The sequence below is a fragment of the Aedes aegypti genome, chromosome 3 (assembly GCF_002204515.2).
Source record: "Aedes aegypti strain LVP_AGWG chromosome 3, AaegL5.0 Primary Assembly, whole genome shotgun sequence".
NCBI classification, from domain to species: Eukaryota; Metazoa; Arthropoda; class Insecta; order Diptera; family Culicidae; genus Aedes; species Aedes aegypti.
In genome coordinates, this window is record NC_035109.1 from 9,466,270 (window position 1) to 9,489,137 (window position 22,868).

Genomic DNA, 22,868 nt, shown 5'->3' on the forward strand with positions numbered 1-22,868 from the left:
TGCCCGAGCCAGTAGCTTTTCCGGAAAGACTGAAAAGAACTGAGGATTAGTTCAATAAAAAAAAGTATGACGGTAAAACTTACTGTATATAAACTTTTTTCTTGCGGTTGTTCGATCAAAACCAGGACTTGGTTACCTTCAAAAACTCCGATCTCGCTTCACTTGATATCGGGATTAATAATAACAGTAACAATAAATCATCTATTGCACAACTTACATGATTCGTTATAGGTAATTCTACAGATTTTAAGCAATGTTTTACTAGTATAATACATATTCTTACAACGATATTTACTCCTAAACTTGGAAGCCGAAATTTTCACAAGTATTTGACAGTTCCAAAGTGAGTCGAATATGTTAGTGTTTACTCAAAAGTGAGTAAGGTCGTTTTCTTTCATGAGTGAGTAACAAGTTACTCACTTTGATAAAATAAAGCTACTCACTTTTGACAGCTATTATGAAAGTTCAAAAGTGAGTCAAAGTTACTCTCTTTTGAGTAGATTTGAACGAGCGTGTAACGCCTGCCGTACAAATCAAAGGGAGCTGTCACTTTTCCGAACGGAAAAATGTGCCGCTCAATTATTCCGCAAGTAAAAGTGACATTACGCTCATACTGAATCAGCTGTCAAAATTACTTCGGTAAAAAGGAGAAATTTTACTTGAGTGATTTACGTTTCAGGTCCGTACTTGGCTAAAAGGAGAAATTTTACTTGAGTGATTTACGTTTCAGGTCCGTACTTGGCTTTAATGGTTCTACACACAGAAATCTGGACAAACATTTGAAAATGACTCAAGAGGACTTGAGCCTTTTTCGGAAATGTTGCTGTTGAGCCCATTTTAACCCCATTTCTGGACAAACATTAGAAAAGAGCCCAAGAGGTCTTGAGCCTGATTTTAGAAACGTTGTTGTTGAGCCCTTTTTAGCCCACCCACGCAAACTAACACCACCATCAGGAAGATGAATGTTAGCTCTTCCTGATAGTGTTATTAGTAAGCGTGATAGAGTTGAATGGGGCTCAACAGCGCCTTGCAAAGCCAATGTTTACCAATGTCGATGTGCCCATTTCAAATGTTTGTCCAGATTTTAGTTTACTTAACCAGAGCTGCAGTATTTATGATTCGAAACATTCTTGATTTGACAAATTTGGCATTATACTTTTGAGCATACTGTGTTCTACGGATTGAAATACAAATACAGAACAAATAGGAACTATATCATTATTAAGGGTCACTGAAAAGCCACATTTCACGAATTATTTGGCTGATATAGTGTCATTTTGTACTGAGCGCTGGAAAATAAAGGATTTTTTATCTCCTGTACTTTTCCTACTTGCTCTCATAGAAGCTGTTTTTTTTGTGCTTGACTTAAGCCTGATTTGCTACTTATTTAACACTTGTGATTAATACATCACACTCCTCCTTTCCTTAGAAATCAACGACATTGATAAATATTGTAATATTGTAAGTACCCTGGTTTCTTTACTATTCTTCGTGAACGCTGTTCTGATTGCTCATCTGGATTATCGATTTCCTGAATCATAACAGTTCCTTAATTGTTTGTTATAGTATTTTCTTCGGGAGCTTCTTCTTCGTCCGATGTTTTATCACGACTTCCGGTTTGGCTGGTTGCCAGTAGCTGTGTGTGAGCCACGTTCCTGTGAATAACCCTTTTCGATTCTTTTGACTGTGAAGTTACATCCGGTCCAGAGCGGTCAATAATTGTCCATTCTTCTGGGCTAAATGTTGAGTCCAACTTATTCTCTTTCGTCATCCTTTTCGACAACCCAAGTAACATTAGTTTCTGAACAATAGTTTATTAAACTGAAATAAGCTTAAGAGTGATTTGCTCAGCTCTTGTTCAGCAAAAATGTTTGTTGGGAATACACAATCGCCGGCGATTATCGGTATAGTCCTGGATTTATCTGTATTACACATATATTCTTATTCTGACACAGATTCAATATGTATGGAACACAGATTTTTTTTCAGCACACAAATTGTTTTATGGAACACAGACCAGGTTAGAAACCTGGTTTTTATTATCAAATCATCAGGCAGCTTTGCTCTGTACGTGCCATATACATTCTTTTGTTTTTTTTTGTCTTTTATTGTGCGCCGTATGTTGGTGCTGCCTCGCTTACTCTCACGGGTAACTTGAAATAGGGCGTACAGAAAAATTCAAACGTTTTATAGCATGCATAGGCTCATTCGTTGACGGTGATGGTTTGAGTCCTCAAAAGGTTAAACAATTTTGAACCATGGAAACCGAATCGGGCGGAATAGTAGGCAGGAACAATGTGAAGAGATGCCAATTTTTCATACTACTTTTGAAACTGGGCATTAATTAGGTTGGTTACAAAACTGGAAATTTGGGCAACACAAAACCCGTAATCACAAATCGCTGAAATTTAATTAGGGTGCTTTATGTATTTTGGGCAGAGTGTTACGCGTATATAATTTGGCCACTTCCATTTGATTTTGCCGTAAATGGCCAAATTATATACGCGTAACGGTCTGTCCAAAATACTTTGATCATCCTATCAAGCCCTATAATAAATTGAATAATAATGTTGTATCTTTTATACTTACTGAACTAAATGTAGACTGAAAATTTTCCTGCCGTAAATGGTAGTATGAGCAACAACGAAATGGTTGCTATTCAATCTCGACGTTGTCTATCGATGTTCATGATGGTTCGTTTTCCATATAGGCATTATTTGTGAAACTACACATATACAAATCTACATTGTATTTCCACATATATTTTTCATATAATAGTAATCTGTAATGAACCTTGAATGAATCCTTTTTATATAGAATTAAGGTGTGAGATTGATTTGAATTATGATGTGTCGTTACACATATAGAAAATTAGTGCAATTCTGCAGTGAAAAAAGGGGTTTATCATCGCTTTGGTGCTGCTGTTTATCAAGCTTGTAACATCATGCGAAACATTGTCGATCATGAACCGACACAGATGCGATGCTTTTTTTTCGCTTGCTCTGATTGCTTCGAAATCCATTGAGAACAATTTCTGCAATGTACACTGAAACAAGCATTGCAGTAATGAGAACCATGAACGTGTTTTTAAATTTACTATTCCAACCACGATTGAACTATCATGAACGCTTTTTATTTACGTTTTGTTCCCTCTCCATCCAACCGCGTCGATAGCCGAGCGGCTAGCGTTCGCGCTTGGCAATCGCCAGATCCTCGGCTCGATTCTGGTCTGCTACAAGTTTTTAACCATGATATAGTAATTTTTACTATACAAATGGTGCCATGGTAAAATTTAATCCACAAAATATTCTAAATAAATGCGAATTTAGTCTGCACAAATCAAGTGGCGTTGTGTATTTAATTAAACCCTCTAATATAGTATTTTCAACCGCAACGCTGTTCTCAGTGTATGATTCTTTGTTTGACAAAACATGATTGCGTTCCATCTCTGTTTACTTTTTGTAATTGTGGCCTTTTCAATTGTCGATCTTGCATTTTATGATGATCACAAGTCGACATTGCACGCTAAAATTGCGTACCACTTGCTTACTGCTTGCCATTTTGATCATAATTTTTTATCGAAGAAAAATGCGTTGTTCAGTGCTTTTCAACATTGAACCGCATATGCATATGGCGGCGTCCATTTATTACGTAACGCTAAAATTGGACATTTTTGACCCCCTCCCCCCTCCGTAACGCTTTTTGGATGAAAATTTATAAATTTTTGTATGAGCCGTAACGCTTGAGCCTACTCCCCCCCTCCCCCTAGAGCGTTACGTAATTTGTGGATGCCGCCTATGGAAAATTTCTGGCCATCAAATTAGTGTGTTGACCAGCATTCTTGTAAGTTTAATATATATTTGGCACACAAGCTGTGCTACCCGTTTTTAGCGTTCGGGCTGCTTCTTGACAGCTCATTCATTTTTGTTTACAGCCCATCTCGCGAGTGGGCGAACAAGGTGAGGTGAAAATTTTTATGCTGCCTGGCCTGCTTCGATGAGGTGAGCCGAGGATGAGCAGAATCAGAGTCCCGTTCGAACTGATTGAAAGTGAGCTAGTGTCAGTCAGTGAATGTCCCGTTCGTTTCGAAGGGAGTTTTGTGAAGGTTTTCTTCCAATCAAAGCAAGCCGTGGAAAAACATTTAATCTTATCAACAAAATTCGTGTCCATTATGGGTGAAACCCATTTCAGTGATTCGTTTCATTGAATGAGTGTCCATAGGTTGCTGCGATCATTCTTCATTGATGGTGAAAAAGCGAGTTGTATGACATTGATTGGATTCGAAGTGTGTACCTATGCGGAGAAAAAAAAGTGATGTGAAGCTATTCTAAACGCGAAGCGGGGGAGGAAAGATTTGTTGGTGGCAGAGTCCATTCATACAAATAATAATTTAAATAACAATAGACTGAGCGAGTGAGTGAGAAACAAATTCGCGCTGTGGTGTGATTCGGTCAACACTGGTCAGATATTCATGGCTTGCTGCATTTTCATTCCATTCACTATTATCTCCATAGTGACGATGATACCGTACTGATGGAACGCAAGTGGAACTAATCTTTCTGAATAGAATAATTTCGTGGCCAACTTTGATGTCGAGTGCGAAATAAGCTGTGGCGGGAAACGCGCTTCTGCATCGATTATGGTGTTGAACACAGTGAATCGAACGAGTTGGTTTGCTACTACGGGAAATCCACTATTCTGGCTTCACTCTCGGTCAGAATAACACAAATAATAGTCTCTAATCTCTGTTTGCACAATCAAAAATACACGCGGCGATAGAACACGTCACCCTTTGGAAACACTGCTTGCTGCTGTGTAGAATAGGCATACGATATGGAACTAAATCGCATTAGGAATTAAGCTGGACCTGGATCCTATCTTGCGAAGCAGATTACATAGCGAAAAACAAGAAACTACGAAGAAGGAAACAGCAAAGCCAACTTCGATCTATACTTTCCATTGCCTACTGCGATACTTACAGCTGCAAAGCCATGATTCTACGGCAGCTGATGGGACTGAACACCTGGGTTCGAGTCCTGATTGGCTTCATTTCCGTTTGGGTGATATTGGTCCTGGTGTTCTACTCGAAGCTCAATACCGGAAGCTCTAGCGACAGCGATGACGCCATCCGTCGACTGAACCAGGCCCTAACATACCTCGAAAAGTCCAAACAGGTCGACCAGGAGTTGCGTGGCCTGATAGACGAATACCTCAGCGATCAGTCGTACAACCGGAAACAGAAGTTCGTTGATGAGCTGGGCAACAAGCTCCAAATCCAGGGCGCCGGTGCCGGCCGGTTCAAGGGTGTCCCCTCGCTCGAATACGAACAGCTGCGCCGCCGAGTTTACAGCAATGCCCAAGAGCTGTGGAATCTGTTACATTCCGAAACGGCCAAACTGGCCAAAACCGCACGTCGCAATACCCCGGAAATCTACGCTCCGGCGGAGAACTTCCTGGCCCTGGCAGCCGAACACAAGCGTTCCCTCCTAAACGACATCAACCAGATGCGGGCCAGCGATGGGTACGAGTTCTGGCGCTACAAGGAGTCCAAAGATCTCAGCGATCTGGTCCAGAAGCGGCTGACTCACCTGCAGAACCCCGAGGACTGCAACTCGGCCCGGAAGCTAATCTGCCGCCTGAACAAAGGCTGCGGCTATGGATGCCAACTCCACCACGTGGTCTACTGCTTCATCATGGCCTACGCCACCGAGCGAACTCTGGTCTTGAAATCGAAAGGCTGGCGCTACCACAAAGCCGGCTGGGAAGAAGTGTTCCAGCCCATCTCCGATACCTGCCTGAGTGCGGACGGGGCCACGCATGCCAGCTGGCCTGGAACACCGGAAACGCAAGTCCTAACCGTGCCTATCATAGACTCGCTAAACCCGCGGCCGCCCTATCTGCCGTTGGCCATTCCGGCCGATTTGGCACCGCGGTTGATCAAGCTGCACGGCGATCCCATCGTGTGGTGGATCGGACAGTTTCTGAAGTACCTGCTCAAGCCGACCGGCGAAACGCGGCAGATGCTCGAGAACGGAATCGAGAAGCTGGGCTTCAAGAAGCCGATCGTTGGGTACGTTGTCGTTATATTATGTAGAATCGCCTTGCCATAACTTATTATTACTCTTTTAGGGTCCACGTGAGGCGCACCGATAAGGTTGGGACGGAAGCGGCATTCCACGGAATTGAGGAGTACATGCAAGCGGTCGACGACTACTACGACCAGGTGGAAATGGTGGAAGCCATCGACAAGCGTCGAGTTTTTATCGCAAGTGACGATCCGAAGGTAAGATTTGAATAGTGCGCATACAATAATAGTTTACAGGTTTAGTTTGCATGAGGACGATCATTTATGGTTATATTCATTTATTACGAGGAAATTTTAAAATTTGGAATTCCTTGTGGACATAACGCTCAGTTAATTTCATATGCCTAACTTGATATTGAAGGGACCATCGATTATGAAGATAAATATAGAACACAAAATCAGTGCAACTGTGAGCCAAACTGACCATCGAAGTAGCCATGAAAACATTCAATATGGTTCCAAACTCGATATTGAGATACGGAATATCGAGATGGGAAGTGAACAGGTCGGACTCGATTATCCGGAGTGTGTTTTTCAACTTGTTTTACAGTTTTTATACATAAATTTGAGATAGGGTTTCAATGCTAGTAATGGACCCCTTAGTAGCTGAAATTCATTCTAGACGCTTTTCCGCAATGATATCTCAGACGCATATACGTTTTGTGGAGTCTAACAACAAATTCAATGTCTTTACTTCATAGTACGTCTATGAAACATACAAAATCATTCGATTTTTCCAGCGAAATATGCATTTGAAAAACTGTTGTCCGAATGCCTATTATGGACCCTCCCGGGGTCCATAATAGGATTGTTTACAAATTTGACGTTGCGTATTATGGACCCTCCATTTGATTCCCATGTAATCCGGCTCGCTGCCGACGAGCCTATTATGGACCCACCTGGAAATGCGTATTATGGACCCTCTTGTGTGGTTTCATTTACAAAACTGTTCAAATATCTGTATTTATGCGTCTCAAACCAAATATTTTGCCTGAAAATGCTGATTAACAATGTAATCGAAGTTCCCCCGGTGGATTTTCATAGGAATAAAGTTGCTTTGAGCGTTAATTTTATGTTTTTCTGTGGGGGGTCCATAATACGCAAAGGGTCCATAACCGGCATCAACTCCCTAATTTAGTATTGCAATATTCAACATGAACAATTTATTATTTGGACGTAAGTAGGAAAAGGGGGGCTTGAAAAAGGGGATTTTTGTGTATGCTGGTATTTTTTTTTCTTCTCAAGACCCCTAATATTCCTATAGAAATATTTTGTTCATTTTGTTGGCTACGCCACTTCGGCAGACACGCAACATGACATCGCATTTGTAAGTATCAACGACTCGAATAGCACGTGTGGCGGAAAATTCCGCTGGATACTCGATAGTGGCGCATCAGAGCATATGGTTGGAGATCGCAAGTACCTCAGCAATGTGTATCGCCTGGAACAACCGGTGGTTATTACAGTGGCAAAATCCGGACATCAGTTGGTGAGTGAGTATGCTGGGGAGGTGCGAATGCTTGCTGCTGTGGGTGATAAGCAACTGCGATGCGTCGTCTACGATGTTCTGTATGTTCCGGATTTAACCATGAATCTGTTTTCTGTGAAGAAAATCGGAGAACGTGGAATGCGTACTACCTTCACACGCGATGAAGCGTTTATCACCAAGACTGATGGTTCACGAGTCTGCACGGCTACGAGCTTGACGTCGAGTGGATTCCACCAAGCGAGTCGGCTCTAGCTACCGATTCCAAAACGCAAAGAATTCTGTGGCATCGGCGTTATGGTCACATTGGAAACTCCGGTCTGGCGAAGTTGGTTCGATGCAACATGGTGGACGGCCTGGACATCGAGAAGAACCTGGAATCAAGCGAAATATGTGAATCGTGCATGAAAGCGAAGCAGGTTAAATTGCCATTTTCAAACACACCGCGAGCTAGATCAAGTCGTCCATTGGAGTTGATACACACCGACGTTTGTGGACCGTTCCAGCCAGCCGCTTGGGATGGAGGAAAAATGTTCGTCAGTTTCATCGACGATTTCACCCACTTCACGGCGGTGTATGTGATCAAGACGAAGAGCGATGTTCTAGCAATGTTCAAGAAATATTCGGCGATGGCAGAAGCACATTTCGAGCGCAGGGTAGCACGAGTTCGCTGTGACAATGGTGGGGAATATGTCAACGAAGGCTTCATCCAGTTTTGCGAAACCAAAGGGATCGTGATGGAGACAACAGCGCCTTATACGCCACAGCAAAATGGTATTGCGGAGCGCATGAATCGCACAATGGACCAATGCACGAGTTCATTATTTGACGTTTGAGCGGTGCCGTGTTATTTATGTGGCCATGGAAACCAGTGAATTCGGCACCGCTCAAATGTCAAATTAGTGAACTCGTGCATCGGTCCATTATGGAACGATCCCGTGCAATGTTAGACGATTCTGGATTCAAACGATATATGTGGAACGAAGCCGTACATGCTGCTGTTTTCGTGATCAATAGAAGTCCTACGTCAGCGTTACAAGAATCAGTGACCCCTTTTGAGAAATGGTATGGACGTAAGCCTAACGTGTCCAACATGCGTGTATTTGGAAGCAAAGGATTTATGCACGTTCCGAAGGAGAAAAGAAGCAAGCTGGATGACAAAAGCAAGGTGTGCTATTTTGTCGGATACGCTGTAAACGGATACAGGCTGTGGGATTCCGAGAAGCGACAAGTTGTGGTCTCACGGGATGTCATCATCGAAGAACCGAAACCCAAATTAGCGTCCATCTACACGTCGGACCACCTAGTGTCCGATAGGGAAATTGCGCCGGCTGAGAACGAAGTAGTTGAGGAAGTAAGAATACTTGAAGAAGAAGAGGAAGACAACGATGTGTACGAATCATTATCAGAAGAGGAAAATGGAGAAGTAGAGCAGGAAGAAATTAGAGCAGTAAGACGAACCGAAAGGAAGCGAAAGCAGCCGGATAGATTTTCCGATTATCATTTGTACGGAGCGTTTGCATTAAATGCTGAAAGCTATATTCAGAATCTTCCTGAAACGATCGACGAGGCAAAGAAGCGAGACGACTGGCCTGAATGGCAGCTAGCGATCAACGATAAACTCAAATCGCTGGAGAAGAACCATACCTGGGATTTGGTAGATCTTCCAGATGGCTGCCGAGCAATGCCGTGTAAATGGGTGTTAAAGATCAAATACAACGACGATAATTCGATTAGCCGATACAAAGCACGGCTGGTCGCAAAAGGATGCTCGCAGCGATATGGGATGGACTATCGGGAAACATATGCTCCGGTGGTTCGAATGAGTACCGTTCGTGCGCTGCTGTCCGTTGCTGTTCAAAGGAATTTGCATCTACACCAAATGGACGTACGAACTGCATTTTTGAACGGTAACTTGAAGGAAACTGTTTATATGAAGCAACCGCCAGGATTTGAGAGGGGGAAGATGGTCTGCAAACTCAACAAATCGCTATACGGTTTAAAGCAGGCGCCTCGGAGCTGGAATGAGCGGTTCCACAAATTTATGGTGAAGCTTGGATTTCAACGTTCGAAGTACGATAGTTGCCTCTACACGTACACCGGAGAAAAGGTCCGCATCTACGTTGTTCTATACGTAGAAGATATTATTCTGGCGTCCGATCCCTTGGAACAGTTATCACACATCAAGAAGAATTTGGCCGCTGAATTCGACATGGTTGATCTTCAAGAGCTGAATCATTTCTTGGGCCTGCGCATTGCACACAACAGAAAGCAAGGTACGTTATGCATCAATCAAACTAAATATGTTCTCGATCTGTTGAAGCGATTTGGGATGGAATCATGCAAACCGGTTTCCACGCCGCTGGAGCCAAATGCCAAGTTGGTACAGCTGCAAGAGGATCAGGAACCATACAGATGTCCCTATCGAGAATTGACGGGTTGCCTTACGTACCTAATGTTGTCATCACGTCCAGATATATGTGCGGCGGTGAATGTCCTCAGTCGTTTCCAGAATACACCATCAGAAGAACACTGGAAAGCCCACAAACGAGTTGTACGATACCTTCAAGGAACGAAAGACATCTCGCTCGTCTACCATCGTAGCAAGGACGTCCCACTCATTGGATTTGCGGATGCAGATTGGGGCAGCGATATAAATGACAGAAGATCAACATCTGGTTTCTGCTTCAAAATGTTCGGCAACGCAGTAACATGGGTTACACGCAAGCAACCTACGGTGTCGCTATCCTCAACCGAGGCGGAATACGTGTCACTGAGCCAAGCAACATGTGAAGCGGTTTGGCTTCGTAATCTCGTTACGGAATTTGGAGTTCAGCTGGATTCACCTTTAATCATCTACGAAGACAACCAGTCCTGTATTCAAATAGCAAAAGAACCAAGGGACCAGAAACGACTCAAGCACATTGACATTCGTTATAACTTCATTCGAGAACGCATTGAAAACCAATAAATCGAGGTGCAGTACATTCCAAGCGGGGACCAGGTCGCCGATCTTTTTACCAAAGGTTTACCAACGGATGTATTCAAGAAGCATCGCCATGCACTAGGTTTGAGAGGGGGTGTTAAGAAGCAAACCCTAGATTAGTAGGCTATGAATAAGTTAGTTAGTTACTTAAAGCTATGTTCTGTTATCACTTGTCAATAAACCGTTGAACCATTAACATCACTCTGCTCATCAATATTGACTTGAAAAAGTATCACTGTACGCGCTAACATGCATAAAGTATGCTGATACTTTTTCAGCTGTGTCAGTGCAAAACCAACTGATTTTCTTTGATTCGAAATCGTGAGATGAATTAGCAACAATCATCAACGACGCGTACAAATTTCAATGACGGCCTACTTCGCCTTAAGACTGATCTGCGATTCCAGAGCTCGGCCACGCCAAGCGTGTCACCATCATGCCAGAGGACATCCAGCTGGCTCGTCGTATCCGTGGCGAACGCGCTTAAATTGCATTGAAGCACAATTTCAAACAACGGCCCTTTTCAGGGCCACATTTGATTACAATTTATTAAGCTATCAATTATAATTTCGGATAGTTAGTATTCAACGGAGTGAAATGGCAAACAAAGTTTTACATAGGCTCCCGTTGCTCGGGTCGGGCAACGGTAGCATTTTTTGCAGTCTTCTCTGTGTGCGTATTTCGATTCGATCGACAATTTCTTACCAAATCAAAACTTCAGCTTCAGCTCTTTGTTCTACAAGTTGATATTGATCACTCTAGCATGCAAGTAGGAAGCGACGACGACAACGGCATTATTCAATCATCTCTAAATGCGAGTCAAACCGGGATGGATTCTTCATGCAATTTATCCAAGTCATGCACACACTGTCGACAATTGCCCCGCGCGCGCATAATAGGAAATTTATTTCTTGGCACTGAGATTCTCGACAAGCATTATTTAGCCATGATGAGTTATTGCATGCAAATGACTGACCGAAATCTAAATCAATCACATCCAATCACCAGTAATGAGGCTCTTCACGGTGCAAAATTCTCATAACTCTTAAAAAATTAAATTGTGGTCCTGAAAAGGACGGTTGAGGGTAGTCACCGTCGATCGAACTGGGTTTTCATTCCATTGTTAGACAGAAACACACCGAAAGATTACCGAAGACGATTGAATTAAAATGCGGTCGGTAATTTTGTGCTTCCTCTTCCATCCTTGTTGTCGATGGTTTGCTCACTCCTCCGACGGCAATTCTCGAGGTTTCTGGACGCGTTCTCCACGAATTCGATGGGCTAGCTGGATGTCCATGGCCATGATGAGCAATTTCACGGAACCCGCAGCTTTTAGCTTAGGAATAAACAGCAGCAGCAGCGACGAACGTGTAAAATTTATTCCTATAGGAGTCCTTCTCCGGTTGCTGGTCGACGATTGACTGATGCGAGCGTGGCTGATTGGAGTTTGAAAAAGACGCAATGAAGAGGAGCAAGAAGAAGACCGAAAGGGGCGTTTCCCTTTGCATGACGAAGGTGGCTAAGATATCGCTCAATGATGTCTGTGATAGAAAGTGGCTAAGATATCGCTCAATGATGTCTGTGATAGAAATACACAAGAAAAATGTGCTTTTCTATGGAAAATAAGACATGCCTCGATATTTATCCATTTTTCAATAGTTTAGTCATGAAAATCAATATTTTTCATTGTTGGAGTAGATTCGTCCAAAGATTTCCGCTTTTCTTCATGACGATCTGCTGATTGTCAGAAGAAACCTGAGCACCATCAGATTGATCAAGAAGAAGCTGGCGTCCGTGTTCCAAATGACCGATTACAGTAAGTTGCGGCATTTTCTCAGGATACGGATCGGCTACAACCGTAGTGAAGGGTTCCTGCGGCTGTCAAAGGAAACGAGCATAGAAATCGCTTCGGGATGAACGGGTGCAATCCGATTAGGACTCCGATGGAGAAGGGTCTCCAAGTATCACGTGGTGGGCCTATTGCCGTTGAACCCTATCGGGAACTGCTCGGTAGCCTGATGTACATCATGCTCTGTATCAGGCCGGATCTGTGCTACCCGGTCGGCTATCTTGGACGGTTCCAGCAGGATTCTTGTACTGCACACTGGAATGCTCTAAACCGAGTGGTGCGGTACTTGAGCGGGATCAAATCGCTAGGTCTCGAATTCCGACGAAACAGCGAAGCAGAAGCGCTAGTCGGCTATGCTGATGTCGACTGGGCGGCCGACCTTGAGGATCGCAAGTCGTTAAGCGGATCCATCTTCAAGGTGTATGGGTGCACCGTCTCGTGTAGCAGCAAGAAGCAATCTACCGTGTCGTTGTCTTCAAGCGAAGCTGAGTACGTCGCTCTCAGTGCGGCGGCAGCAGAAGGCATTCTGGAGGACCTGCACGTTGTTGCCAATCCGTCGACAATTTTTGAGGACGATCGCGGCTGTGTGTGCATGGCCAAGAACCTAGAAAACAAAAGACCAAACACATCGAGGTGAAACATCACTTCATCCGGGACCTGGTCTAGAGAGATACATTCAACATCGAACCCATAGGCACTCGTGATCAACTGGCTGACCTGTTCACGAAATACCTGGATGTCAGCCAATTCCAATGGCTGTCAACCAAACATGGTATGTCCAAGGGTGGAACTGGCGGCTCTTTACTGCTACCCCTACGTGTCGCTGGTTCTAAAAAGTAAACAACCATACAAAATTTCGACCAAACAATGGTGAAGGCGTAATCGATTTTCTAGAAAACATCTATTTTGGGAATTACGCCGAATTTGCTGATTAAATTGCCAACAGCGCACTGCAGTAGCACGTAGCAAATAACTGCTTGCAAACAATATCTTTCAAGCGCATTTATTACCTGTAATTTTGTGAACAATATTTTTTACTTTTCCGCGTTAAGCCTTAAAACTGGTTCTGGACTAGGTTGGCGGCTTTTCAATTTTACTCCCATTTGACAGCCGCCCTCCACCCTTGGCTATGTCGGACTAAAGTTTTCGTCGTAGTCTAGGAAACCATAGCAACCGAATCAACAACCAGAAGGACTATAAATTGCAAATTGTTTCCCTGCTCAGTAAGTTTCAAACCAATCATCAAGCTGTAACTTTATTTTCAACTAGTGGTCCCGGCAAACTTCGTCTTGCCATCAAGTAGGCTGTTGAAAAATGCCCTGCAGTACCCCATTAGGGTGGGGCTTATTTCCAAAAATCTTCCGTAGTCAGGATTTACAAAGTGGAAAATGATCATCAGTCCCAAAATAACATCCTGTGAAAAAATGAGAATTTTCGGTGAAGGTTTAGAGGTGGCGCAAAGGGCGTAAGTGCAATTTTCCCATTTAAGTGAACTCTGATAAAATTGGGTATGCTTTTCAGCTTGTTTTTGTGATTTTAGGACCCTTAAGGGCAAAAATCACCTCAAAATTGCGATATCTCTACTCCTTTAGATGATATTTGACGAAATATATTTTATACATGCAATTTTTGGCCCTTGTATAGGTTACGCTGACTGATTACTATGAACCCGAATAAGCATATGAATAGCTGGGGAGGATTCCTATGCAAGTAGAATGGAACAAAGAACAAAGAAGAATGAGAAAAAGAACAAAAGACACAGAATAATGTAAGGTGGGGTGAGTTAAACAAGGGAAGGTGTAAATGATGATATTATATTAGAATGAACTACGGAACCATGAAAATATTTCGGGGGTTTACCCTGGATATACGGGTCAGTTCATCCGAACGGTGGGTCGTTGCTGTACTGGAGATGGCCAGAATCCAGCTGTTCTCCCGCCTGGAGTAGCCGGGGTCGCTCGTCTTTGGCAAAGGGGTGGGATACAGTGCCGATCGTCGCCTTGCCGGGTCTCACTGGTCTCGCAACGCTCGGTTTCTTGGGGTGGTTTCGCCACGTGGCACCTGAAGCTACTCGGAATGGCGGAGAATTGCTACGCCGGGTTTGGAAGGTCACCACGGGACGCTATTGGGCGTCCAGCCGGGATTGATAATCCGGAACCAGGCTCCAGTTCTTCAGCACACCACCAGTAGGCCGAGTTGACCCAAGAACACGTGGCGTGGAGTGATAAACGGTAGAATATTCCGCCTTCAGCAGTAGTCCCCGTCCCCAGTTTGGACGGCGTGGGGTAGGACTTCGGAGCTCTGGACTGGAAAAGCTGGAGTCGCAATCTTTGCTCCACTCGTTGAAGCCGGACTTCGGGCCTATCCTCGCTTTCGCACAATTTCAACTTTTTCACTTTCCTTACAGGATGGGTTCTTCTTAATTTTCCAGCGCCTCGTCTTGATCGGTTGACGGTCCAGACCCAACTGCCCTGCCAACTCACTTTTTCATCCTTACACCCTTTCTCCTCTCTCCTCTTTATCTCTGCATCTCTTCGCCCCGGATGTGGGGTTGCCCTCGGTGATTTCGCTCTCAAGTGGTAGGGGTGTGAGCCGGGTAGCGTTAGTGATAACAATATTGGATGGGGATAGACAAATAAACCGAAATTTATTTGTCTAATCCCCTTCAAAGGTACTACATGCATAGTTTCACAGTCTATGTTAGTATTGGCGGACATGAAAGTTTGTTGCCAAATTGTTAACGGCTTCGGTAACAATTTACATGTTGTTCAACAATGCTAAGATAAAGAGAAGACCCTCATTATTGGAAATGTCTTTCAATAACGGAAACTAGTACACGAGAATACTGTAGAAATACTTATAAACTTTATTAATCGGAAATAAAACGAGAATGAATTCTAAACGATGTTCACACTTCAATGGCGCTTTCACTTTATGAATGAGAGTGGGGATGAATGGCGCGCTGGATGCGCTAACAAGCTTTTCGCCATCACAGTAGGTGATGCTTTCGCGTGTTGCCTGATGTGCGTCACAGTTGACAGCACAGCCTTGTCGGTAAGAGCATCTTGATCGTTGCTCCTTCCAATACTCCTCCTCAACGATCTCCGCCGGCCAAACCGAGCAAACCAGCGAACTTCCGAAGCTTCACCTGCCCAAGTGCCTTGGTGAGTATATCCGCAACCATCTCCTCTGTGGAACAGTAAAGCAGCTCCAAAACTCTTGCTTCGCATAGCTCCTTCACGAAACACTGACGAGTCTCGATGTGCCTCGATCGCTTCGTTGTCCGTTCCGAACTGACAAACTTGATGCAGCTCTGGTTATCTTCCCAGAGTGTCACCGGCTTGAACGTTGGCTCACCGAAGTCCTCAAACAAATTCAGAAGCCAAACAGCCTCTTGGCTCGCCTCGCTCAACGCCACGTATTCCGATTCCATCGACGAGAGTGTGACGAAATCTTGCAGACGGCTTGTCCACGAAATCGCTCCTCCGGCATACATGAATACGATACCACTTGTAGACTTGCGAGACTTCAAATCGCCCGCCCAGTCCGCGTCCGAGTATCCAACAAGCTTACCTTCAGAGTCTCCGTATCTTAACTGCCAATCCTTCGTCCCTTTCAGGTAGCGCACCACACGTTTGGCTGCCACCCAATCGGCTTCAGTCGGTGCACATACGCATCGTCCCAAAATCGACACACTTGCAGCAATATCGGGTCTCGCACAGACGGCGATATACAGCAACGCTCCCACTAGACTCCTGTACTGGCCATTCGATTTCAGTGGTGGACTCTCCTCCCTGGTCTTGACGAATCCATCTTCCATCGGGGTTTTCGCGCACTTGGCATCGATCAAACCAAATCTGCCAGCAACGCGGTCTATGTAGTTCTCCAGCGAAATACCGTACTTACCACCTTCTTTCCGGATTTCCATTCCCAGGAAATAGTTGGCATCTCCCAGGTTGGCCATCTCGAACTCCTTGCTCAGGGCAGCATAGATCTTTTCGATCTCCTCCTCGCTTTCGCAGCCCAGCAAAATATCGTCGACGTAGACAAGCAAATACAATCGCTTTCCGTTGACCACTTTCGTGTAAAAACACGGATCAGCTCGGCTCTGTTTGAACTTCAAACTTTGGAGGAAGGCGTGAAGACGATGATTCCAACAACGAGCAGATTGTTTCAACCCGTAAATGCTTTTCACCAGCTTACACACCTGCTGCTCTTTGCCTTTAATCACGAAGCCACTTGGTTGCCGCATATAGAGCTCCTCTTCCAGCTTTCCGTACAAATATGCGGTCTTCACATCGAAATGCTTCAGCACCAGGTTCCGTTTCGAAGCGATGGCCAGAAGTGTACGCAAAGTTGTTTGCTTTACAACCGGCGCGAACACTTCATCATAGTCTTGCCCATACTTCTGATTGAATCCTTGGGCGACCAGACGTGCCTTGTACTTCACAGCTTCCCCAGCAGCGTTTCGCTTGATTTTGTACACCCACTTGCAGCCTACTGGTTTTCGCCCAGCAGGCGGGTCTACCAGCTCCCACGTTCCGTTCTCCTCGTGAGATCGCAGCTCTTCAACCATTGCTTTTCTCCACTCAGCACTCTTTTCACAGCTCAAAGCCTCCTGTAGCGTTCTCGGCTCCATCTCCTCCTCTGGGGGAAGAGTGCCTGCCACGAAAATTTCCTCAATGAGCCGCCGTGGAGGTACACCTTTTGTTGACCTTCGAGACCTTCTTGCGATTTCTTCCATCGGAAAACCATGGAACGAACTTGCACTTGATGACACTGAATAGTCCGACATGTCCAACTCTTCCAGGTCTTCATCTTCTTCTTCATCGCTACCTTCTTCTGCTTCAGGTACTGGATCGATTTCTTCAATCTTCTTCCCCAACGATATAACGACTTCTTCTTTCTTCTTTTCAGGAATCACTGATGCTTCGTTTTCTTCCCCAGGAAACTCCTCCTGACGCCCGCTGGGCACCTCTTCTTGACGCACTTCAACGAACTTCGCATCGCGGCTTATCAAAATCGTATCGTTCTCAGGGTTCAGGAAACGATATGCTTTCCTTCCTTCCGCGTACCCGACGAAGACCAACTTCACTGCCTTCGAATCTAATTTTCTCCGTTTCTCCTTCGGCACATGAACGTACGCCTTCGAACCGAAAATACGAATATGGACATACGACGGTTTCTTACCGTGCCATAGCTCATACGGTGTCTTTTCCTTACCCGACGACGGAAGACGATTTTGCAAATAGTTCGCCGTGTTCAACGCTTCACCCCAATACTTTTTGCTCAAACCGGACTCAAGAAGCAAACACCGAACCATTTCAACTTCGTACCGATTCTTCCTCTCCGCTTTACCGTTTTGTTGCGGAGAATACGGTGCCGTTTGTTGCAAGACGATACCATTTTCAGCCAAGAAACGCTTGAACGCCGTGCTCGAATATTCTCCTCCTCCATCCGTACGAATGATTCGAGGATACCGGCCGAACTGGTTCTTCACCAAACTACAATACTCGCGCACTTTTTGTTCAACTTCCGACTTCGCCTTCAGCAGGTATACCACCGTGTAACCACTGAAATCGTCCACTAGAGTCACATAGAACCGATTGCCGCTGGGTGTGGCAACTTCCATCGGTCCACCAACGTCCGAATGCACTAAATTTCCAACCGCTGACGAATTACTTTCGGATCGCTTCGGAAACGAAATCCGACTCATCTTCCCTTTCAAACAAACTCCACACACGCAATTTACATTACATTTCTGTAATTTCAGACCGAACCCCAAATCGTGTCGCACTATTTTCGCTATTGCTTCCGGATCGCGATGACCCAGCCGACGATGCCACAGATGCTCACACGATTCTGGATGGTTCTCAGTCGTTGCCAGTGCTTGCTCAGGGAACTGCTTCAAACGATATAACCCCCCGCTTCGCTCGCCTACCAGCATCACTTCCTTGTCACGTAGGACTCGACAGCCGGATTTCTCGAATACAACGCTGTATCCAAGATCACAAATCTTACCTACGGACAGCAGATTACCAGCGAGGGACGGCACGTGGTACACATCGTTGAGCGTAACGTTCATCTGGATTCCACTTCCCGTTAACGATGCCACTTTTCCGGTTCCGGAACCACCGGACTTGATGCGGGTACCATCGGCCAAGCATATTTCCACGCTTTTACTGCGATCCACATCACTCAGCAGCTTCACGTCACTCGTCATATGCGACGTCGCTCCGGAATCCAAATACCACTTTCCGGGGGCACACGGACTCGCTGCTACCAGACACATTTCCATCACACCGCTCGAAACTTCCACGGCCATGTTCACTTTCCCAGTATCTTTCTTCACTTTGTCCGACTTTTCTTTCAACTTCGGACAATCTCGCCGGAAGTGTCCTGGTTGGTGGCAATGATGGCACACAATACTTTTCTTTTCGAACTTGTTTTTGCCACTCATCGTCTTCAGAGCTTTTTCACTGCTCTCCACACCACCCCCACACGCTTGTCGGCGACGCCACTCTTCGCGCAATTTGCTTTTCACAAAGTCCACAGTCACTTCCGCCTCCGGTCGGCTCTCAATCACATTGATTAGGCTACCATACGACATCGGGAGGCTCGAAAGAATTAACGCCATGAACACTCTGTCCTTTAATCCCTCTCCCATCACTTCGAGCTTGTTGTGCAATGCCGTCATGCCATTCAGATGCTCCAGCAGGTTGTCTTCTTCTGCTAACCGCATCGAGCACAACATCCGCAACACGTGCAAAGTCGAAGAAAGAGACGACTCCTCATGAATTTTCTTCAATGAGTCCCACATCTCCTTCGCAGTCGTCTTCCTGATGATGTGGACCAGTTGCGTGTCTTCCACAGCCAAACCGATCATGGCACGAGCTTTTCCATCCTTCAGGATCCAGTCGGCCGACGGCTCGTCAGGCTTGTCTTCCACCACAACCGCGAATAGCTCTTCTTTCACCAGAAAAAGTTCCATCTTGAACTTCCACACCGCGAAATTATTGTCATTCAACTTTTCGAACGATACCTTCACGTCCGCCATGTTGTTTCACACACACACGCGACGCCTCGACCGAACCAAAAAATATCTTCGAAATTGAAGCACAACTTTACCGGAAATACCGTTCTACAGTTTTCAGTATACTGCCGGGACCATAACCTATTGGAAATGTCTTTCAATAACGGAAACTAGTACACGAGAATACTGTAGAAATACTTATAAACTTTATTAATCGGAAATAAAACGAGAATGAATTCTAAACGATGTTCACACTTCAATGGCGCTTTCACTTTATGAATGAGAGTGGGGATGAATGGCGCGCTGGATGCGCTAACAAGCTTTTCGCCATCACAGTAGGTGATGCTTTCGCGTGTTGCCTGATGTGCGTCACAGTTGACAGCACAGCCTTGTCGGTAAGAGCATCTTGATCGTTGCTCCTTCCAATACTCATCTATCTCCCAATGGTGATAGTTTTCATCCTGGGCCATTCATTTGCTTAGAAACAAGGAGCTACACACTCGGTTACCAATGGCTTTTAGGGCGAAATCACAAGTTATGCGAGAAATATATGTTTATGATGCAATATAATAATACCTTTGGAAGCAGAGCATACAGCATTCGAGTATCTTATGGCAGGTACGATGTCTATGATGATACTTTATGCCCAGAGAAGCTTTAATTACGAAAAGATCCTGGGCAGACCGGATATTGAATCCAGAAAGCCCCTTTCTCATACATATTTCCATTTCAATTACAACAAGCAATCCCTTTTCCTTCGCAGGTGATTGACGAAGCCAAAACCAAGTATCCGCACTATGAGGTCATCGGTGACCCGGACGTGGCGAAGGTGGCTGCCGTATCCACCCGCTACACCGATTCCTCCCTGAACGGCATCATCCTGGACATCCATCTGCTCTCGCTGAGCGACTATCTTGTGTGCACGTTCAGCTCGCAGGTTTGCCGGGTGGCCTACGAGATCATGCAGACCATGTATCCGGACGCCTCGAACCGTTTCAAATCGCTGGACGACATTTACTACTACGGTGGCCAAAATGCGCACAACCGGGAGGTGGTGCTGCCCCATAACCCTAAAAATCACGACGAGATCCACATGCGCAAGGGAGACCTCATCGGCGTGGCGGGTAACCACTGGAATGGGTACTCCAAGGGTAAGAACGTGCGAACTGGTCAGGTGGGTCTGTTCCCATCGTTTAAGGTTAACGATAAAATCGAAGTCGTGGAACTGCCCACGTACCCCAACGTGAAGTAAGGAACGGGCGCAGTCAAAACGGTAACGTGAATTGATTTTTTCTATGTGATAGATCGTGTGTTAGCAGCGGAGGGGAACCTGGTGTAAAATGATTACATATTTTGAAGTTTAAGCTAAGAACCCGTCGAAAGAGAGATGATTACCTAAATAGAACAAATTCTACCGAACATTGAACATTTCAGAACAAAAATCCTTTAGATTTACTAATTTATTTGTGTAAGTCAAATGATAGAGAGAGAAAGAAGTACCGATGTCAAATCAAGATGTGCAAAATAAGAAACACACGAAACTGTAAACGACCTACCAACCAAGTAAGAAACATTAATTTATACAAAACTGAAAACTGACAGAACGAGCAGTAAGCAATTATGTAATATAAACTGAAATGAAACTGTTGGGAATCGATATTTTTTATGATCACATCCTTTTTGACAATTGGGGTTTCGTCTCGATAGTGGAATAGAAGAATATTTTGTATAGACTGCAGATAGAAGTGCAGTGAATATCGGCCGGACACGATGCAAGTTTACCAACGAGATCATATTAACGCGATCGAAAACAAACGGGCTAACGATTCAAGTGTACTAGGACATACCACGAATGTAGACAGGAGGAATGCATAGTTGGTTAAAAGCGTCTCATTTGATTACATGGGAGACTTCAATCGTGTCTTCCCTCAGGAGCCTCTGAAGCCGGCTTCTGGTACCTGATACCTGATGAATGCAAGTGTTAGTAAATTGTGTAATCAGTCGTACATCATCCCGCAGCTGGGCTACAATGAGCCTGGAATTGGTCGACTAGAAAGGTAATTTTTATTTATTTTTTTACGATTGTAAAAACAATAAGTGATGTGGCAAGTTCCCTTCTTACGTTAGCGCAAACTTCAAGAGTTTGAAAGTATGTGTAAGTTGTCCTCGTCCATATCAAAGCGGTCGAAGTCGGACTGTCGGCAAGTACCATCTGCAGTCCAATGCTTCCGCACCTGATAGTATTCGCATTTCCAGTGCTGCAGCTGCTCGACAAACAGTATCCGTCAAAATGTTGAAGGAATGAACGGTAATACATATAATATAATATATTCATATAAGGTACCGTGGGGCAAGTGGGTAATGGAATTCGCATAGTTGAGATTCTTCAAATTCTAGAGACTTTAAATTGAAACAAATGACATCGTGTATATTTTTTAGCTTGACTCCCACCAAATATAAGCAGCATGCTGAAATTGATTTTTGTGAAAAATTGAAGAAAAAAATACAGAAAAAGTTTTTGAAAAATGTCTCCTTACTTTTCACTTGCCCCAAAAGTGGGGGGGGGCAAGTGAAAAGTTTATTGTTTTGAACAATATTTTCAAAAACAAACAGTTATTTTCACGATTTCTATTAGCTTTAACATTTGTTAAGGCTTCCCAATGAACAATAACATAAGTAAAATGTAAAAAAAGAAAATGTTATTCTTTTCACTTGAATTTTCTTCTGTTCAGTTATGTTAGTTGAAATGATTCGACAACATTATAACTGAAACATTTCCAATGTTAGTTCTTACATTATAGGACAGCAAATGCATTTCTGCTCGGTAGAATTTCCACCGCTCGTTATTTGTTTTTGAGAAAGTCGAATATGACGTCGGATAACTCTTCGGGAGAAATCAAACGGAATCCTTCAATAACGTAGTTAGAATCTTTTTTTATGTGGATAGACCTATACCCCATTTTTATGTTTTGAACTAGCTTACATAGACATTCCACGAGATTCCCGTGTGTTCTCTAATATTGCAACTTTTCAGTCAACGCCTTCCTTTTAATTGGCTGCCCGAAGTAGACATATTAATATTGTAATGTTTAGCAACATATTTTAGAGAAGTTCCATGATTTCTAATAGCTTTTAACGCTTGAGTATAGTGTTTCTTGAATTATCAGCACGTTATGTTTTTCTATGATAATTTCGAACCATGTTTACTTATGGCTACTTAAAGAGAAAACACAAATTCAATCTCTAATGATAAACTTTTCACTTGCCCCACCTGATAAGTAAATTGACGGTGTTTAAATTTAGTTATTTTTAGGTCTACGTCGAATTAATTCTAAAACTTTTTTATTGCAGTTTGAAACTGTCACAGAGGACAACTAAGAAGTGGTACAGGAAATTATTTTCCGCAACTTTTTTCCACTGAAAATATTA

General features: G+C 44.1%; 1 protein-coding gene across 1 annotated transcript; it reads left to right on the forward strand.

Annotated features, from left to right (window-relative positions):
- Nucleotides 1–3,946: 3,946 nt before the first annotated feature.
- On the forward strand, nucleotides 3,947–21,082 carry LOC5570202 (alpha-(1,6)-fucosyltransferase). Its single transcript, XM_001658942.2, has 3 exons — nucleotides 3,947–6,070; nucleotides 6,130–6,283; nucleotides 20,203–21,082. The coding sequence occupies exons 1-3, from the start codon at nucleotides 4,992–4,994 to the stop codon at nucleotides 20,689–20,691; spliced, it is 1,722 nt and encodes a 573-aa protein (XP_001658992.1). The 5' UTR covers nucleotides 3,947–4,991; the 3' UTR covers nucleotides 20,692–21,082.
- The last annotated feature ends 1,786 nt before the right edge of the window (nucleotides 21,083–22,868 follow it).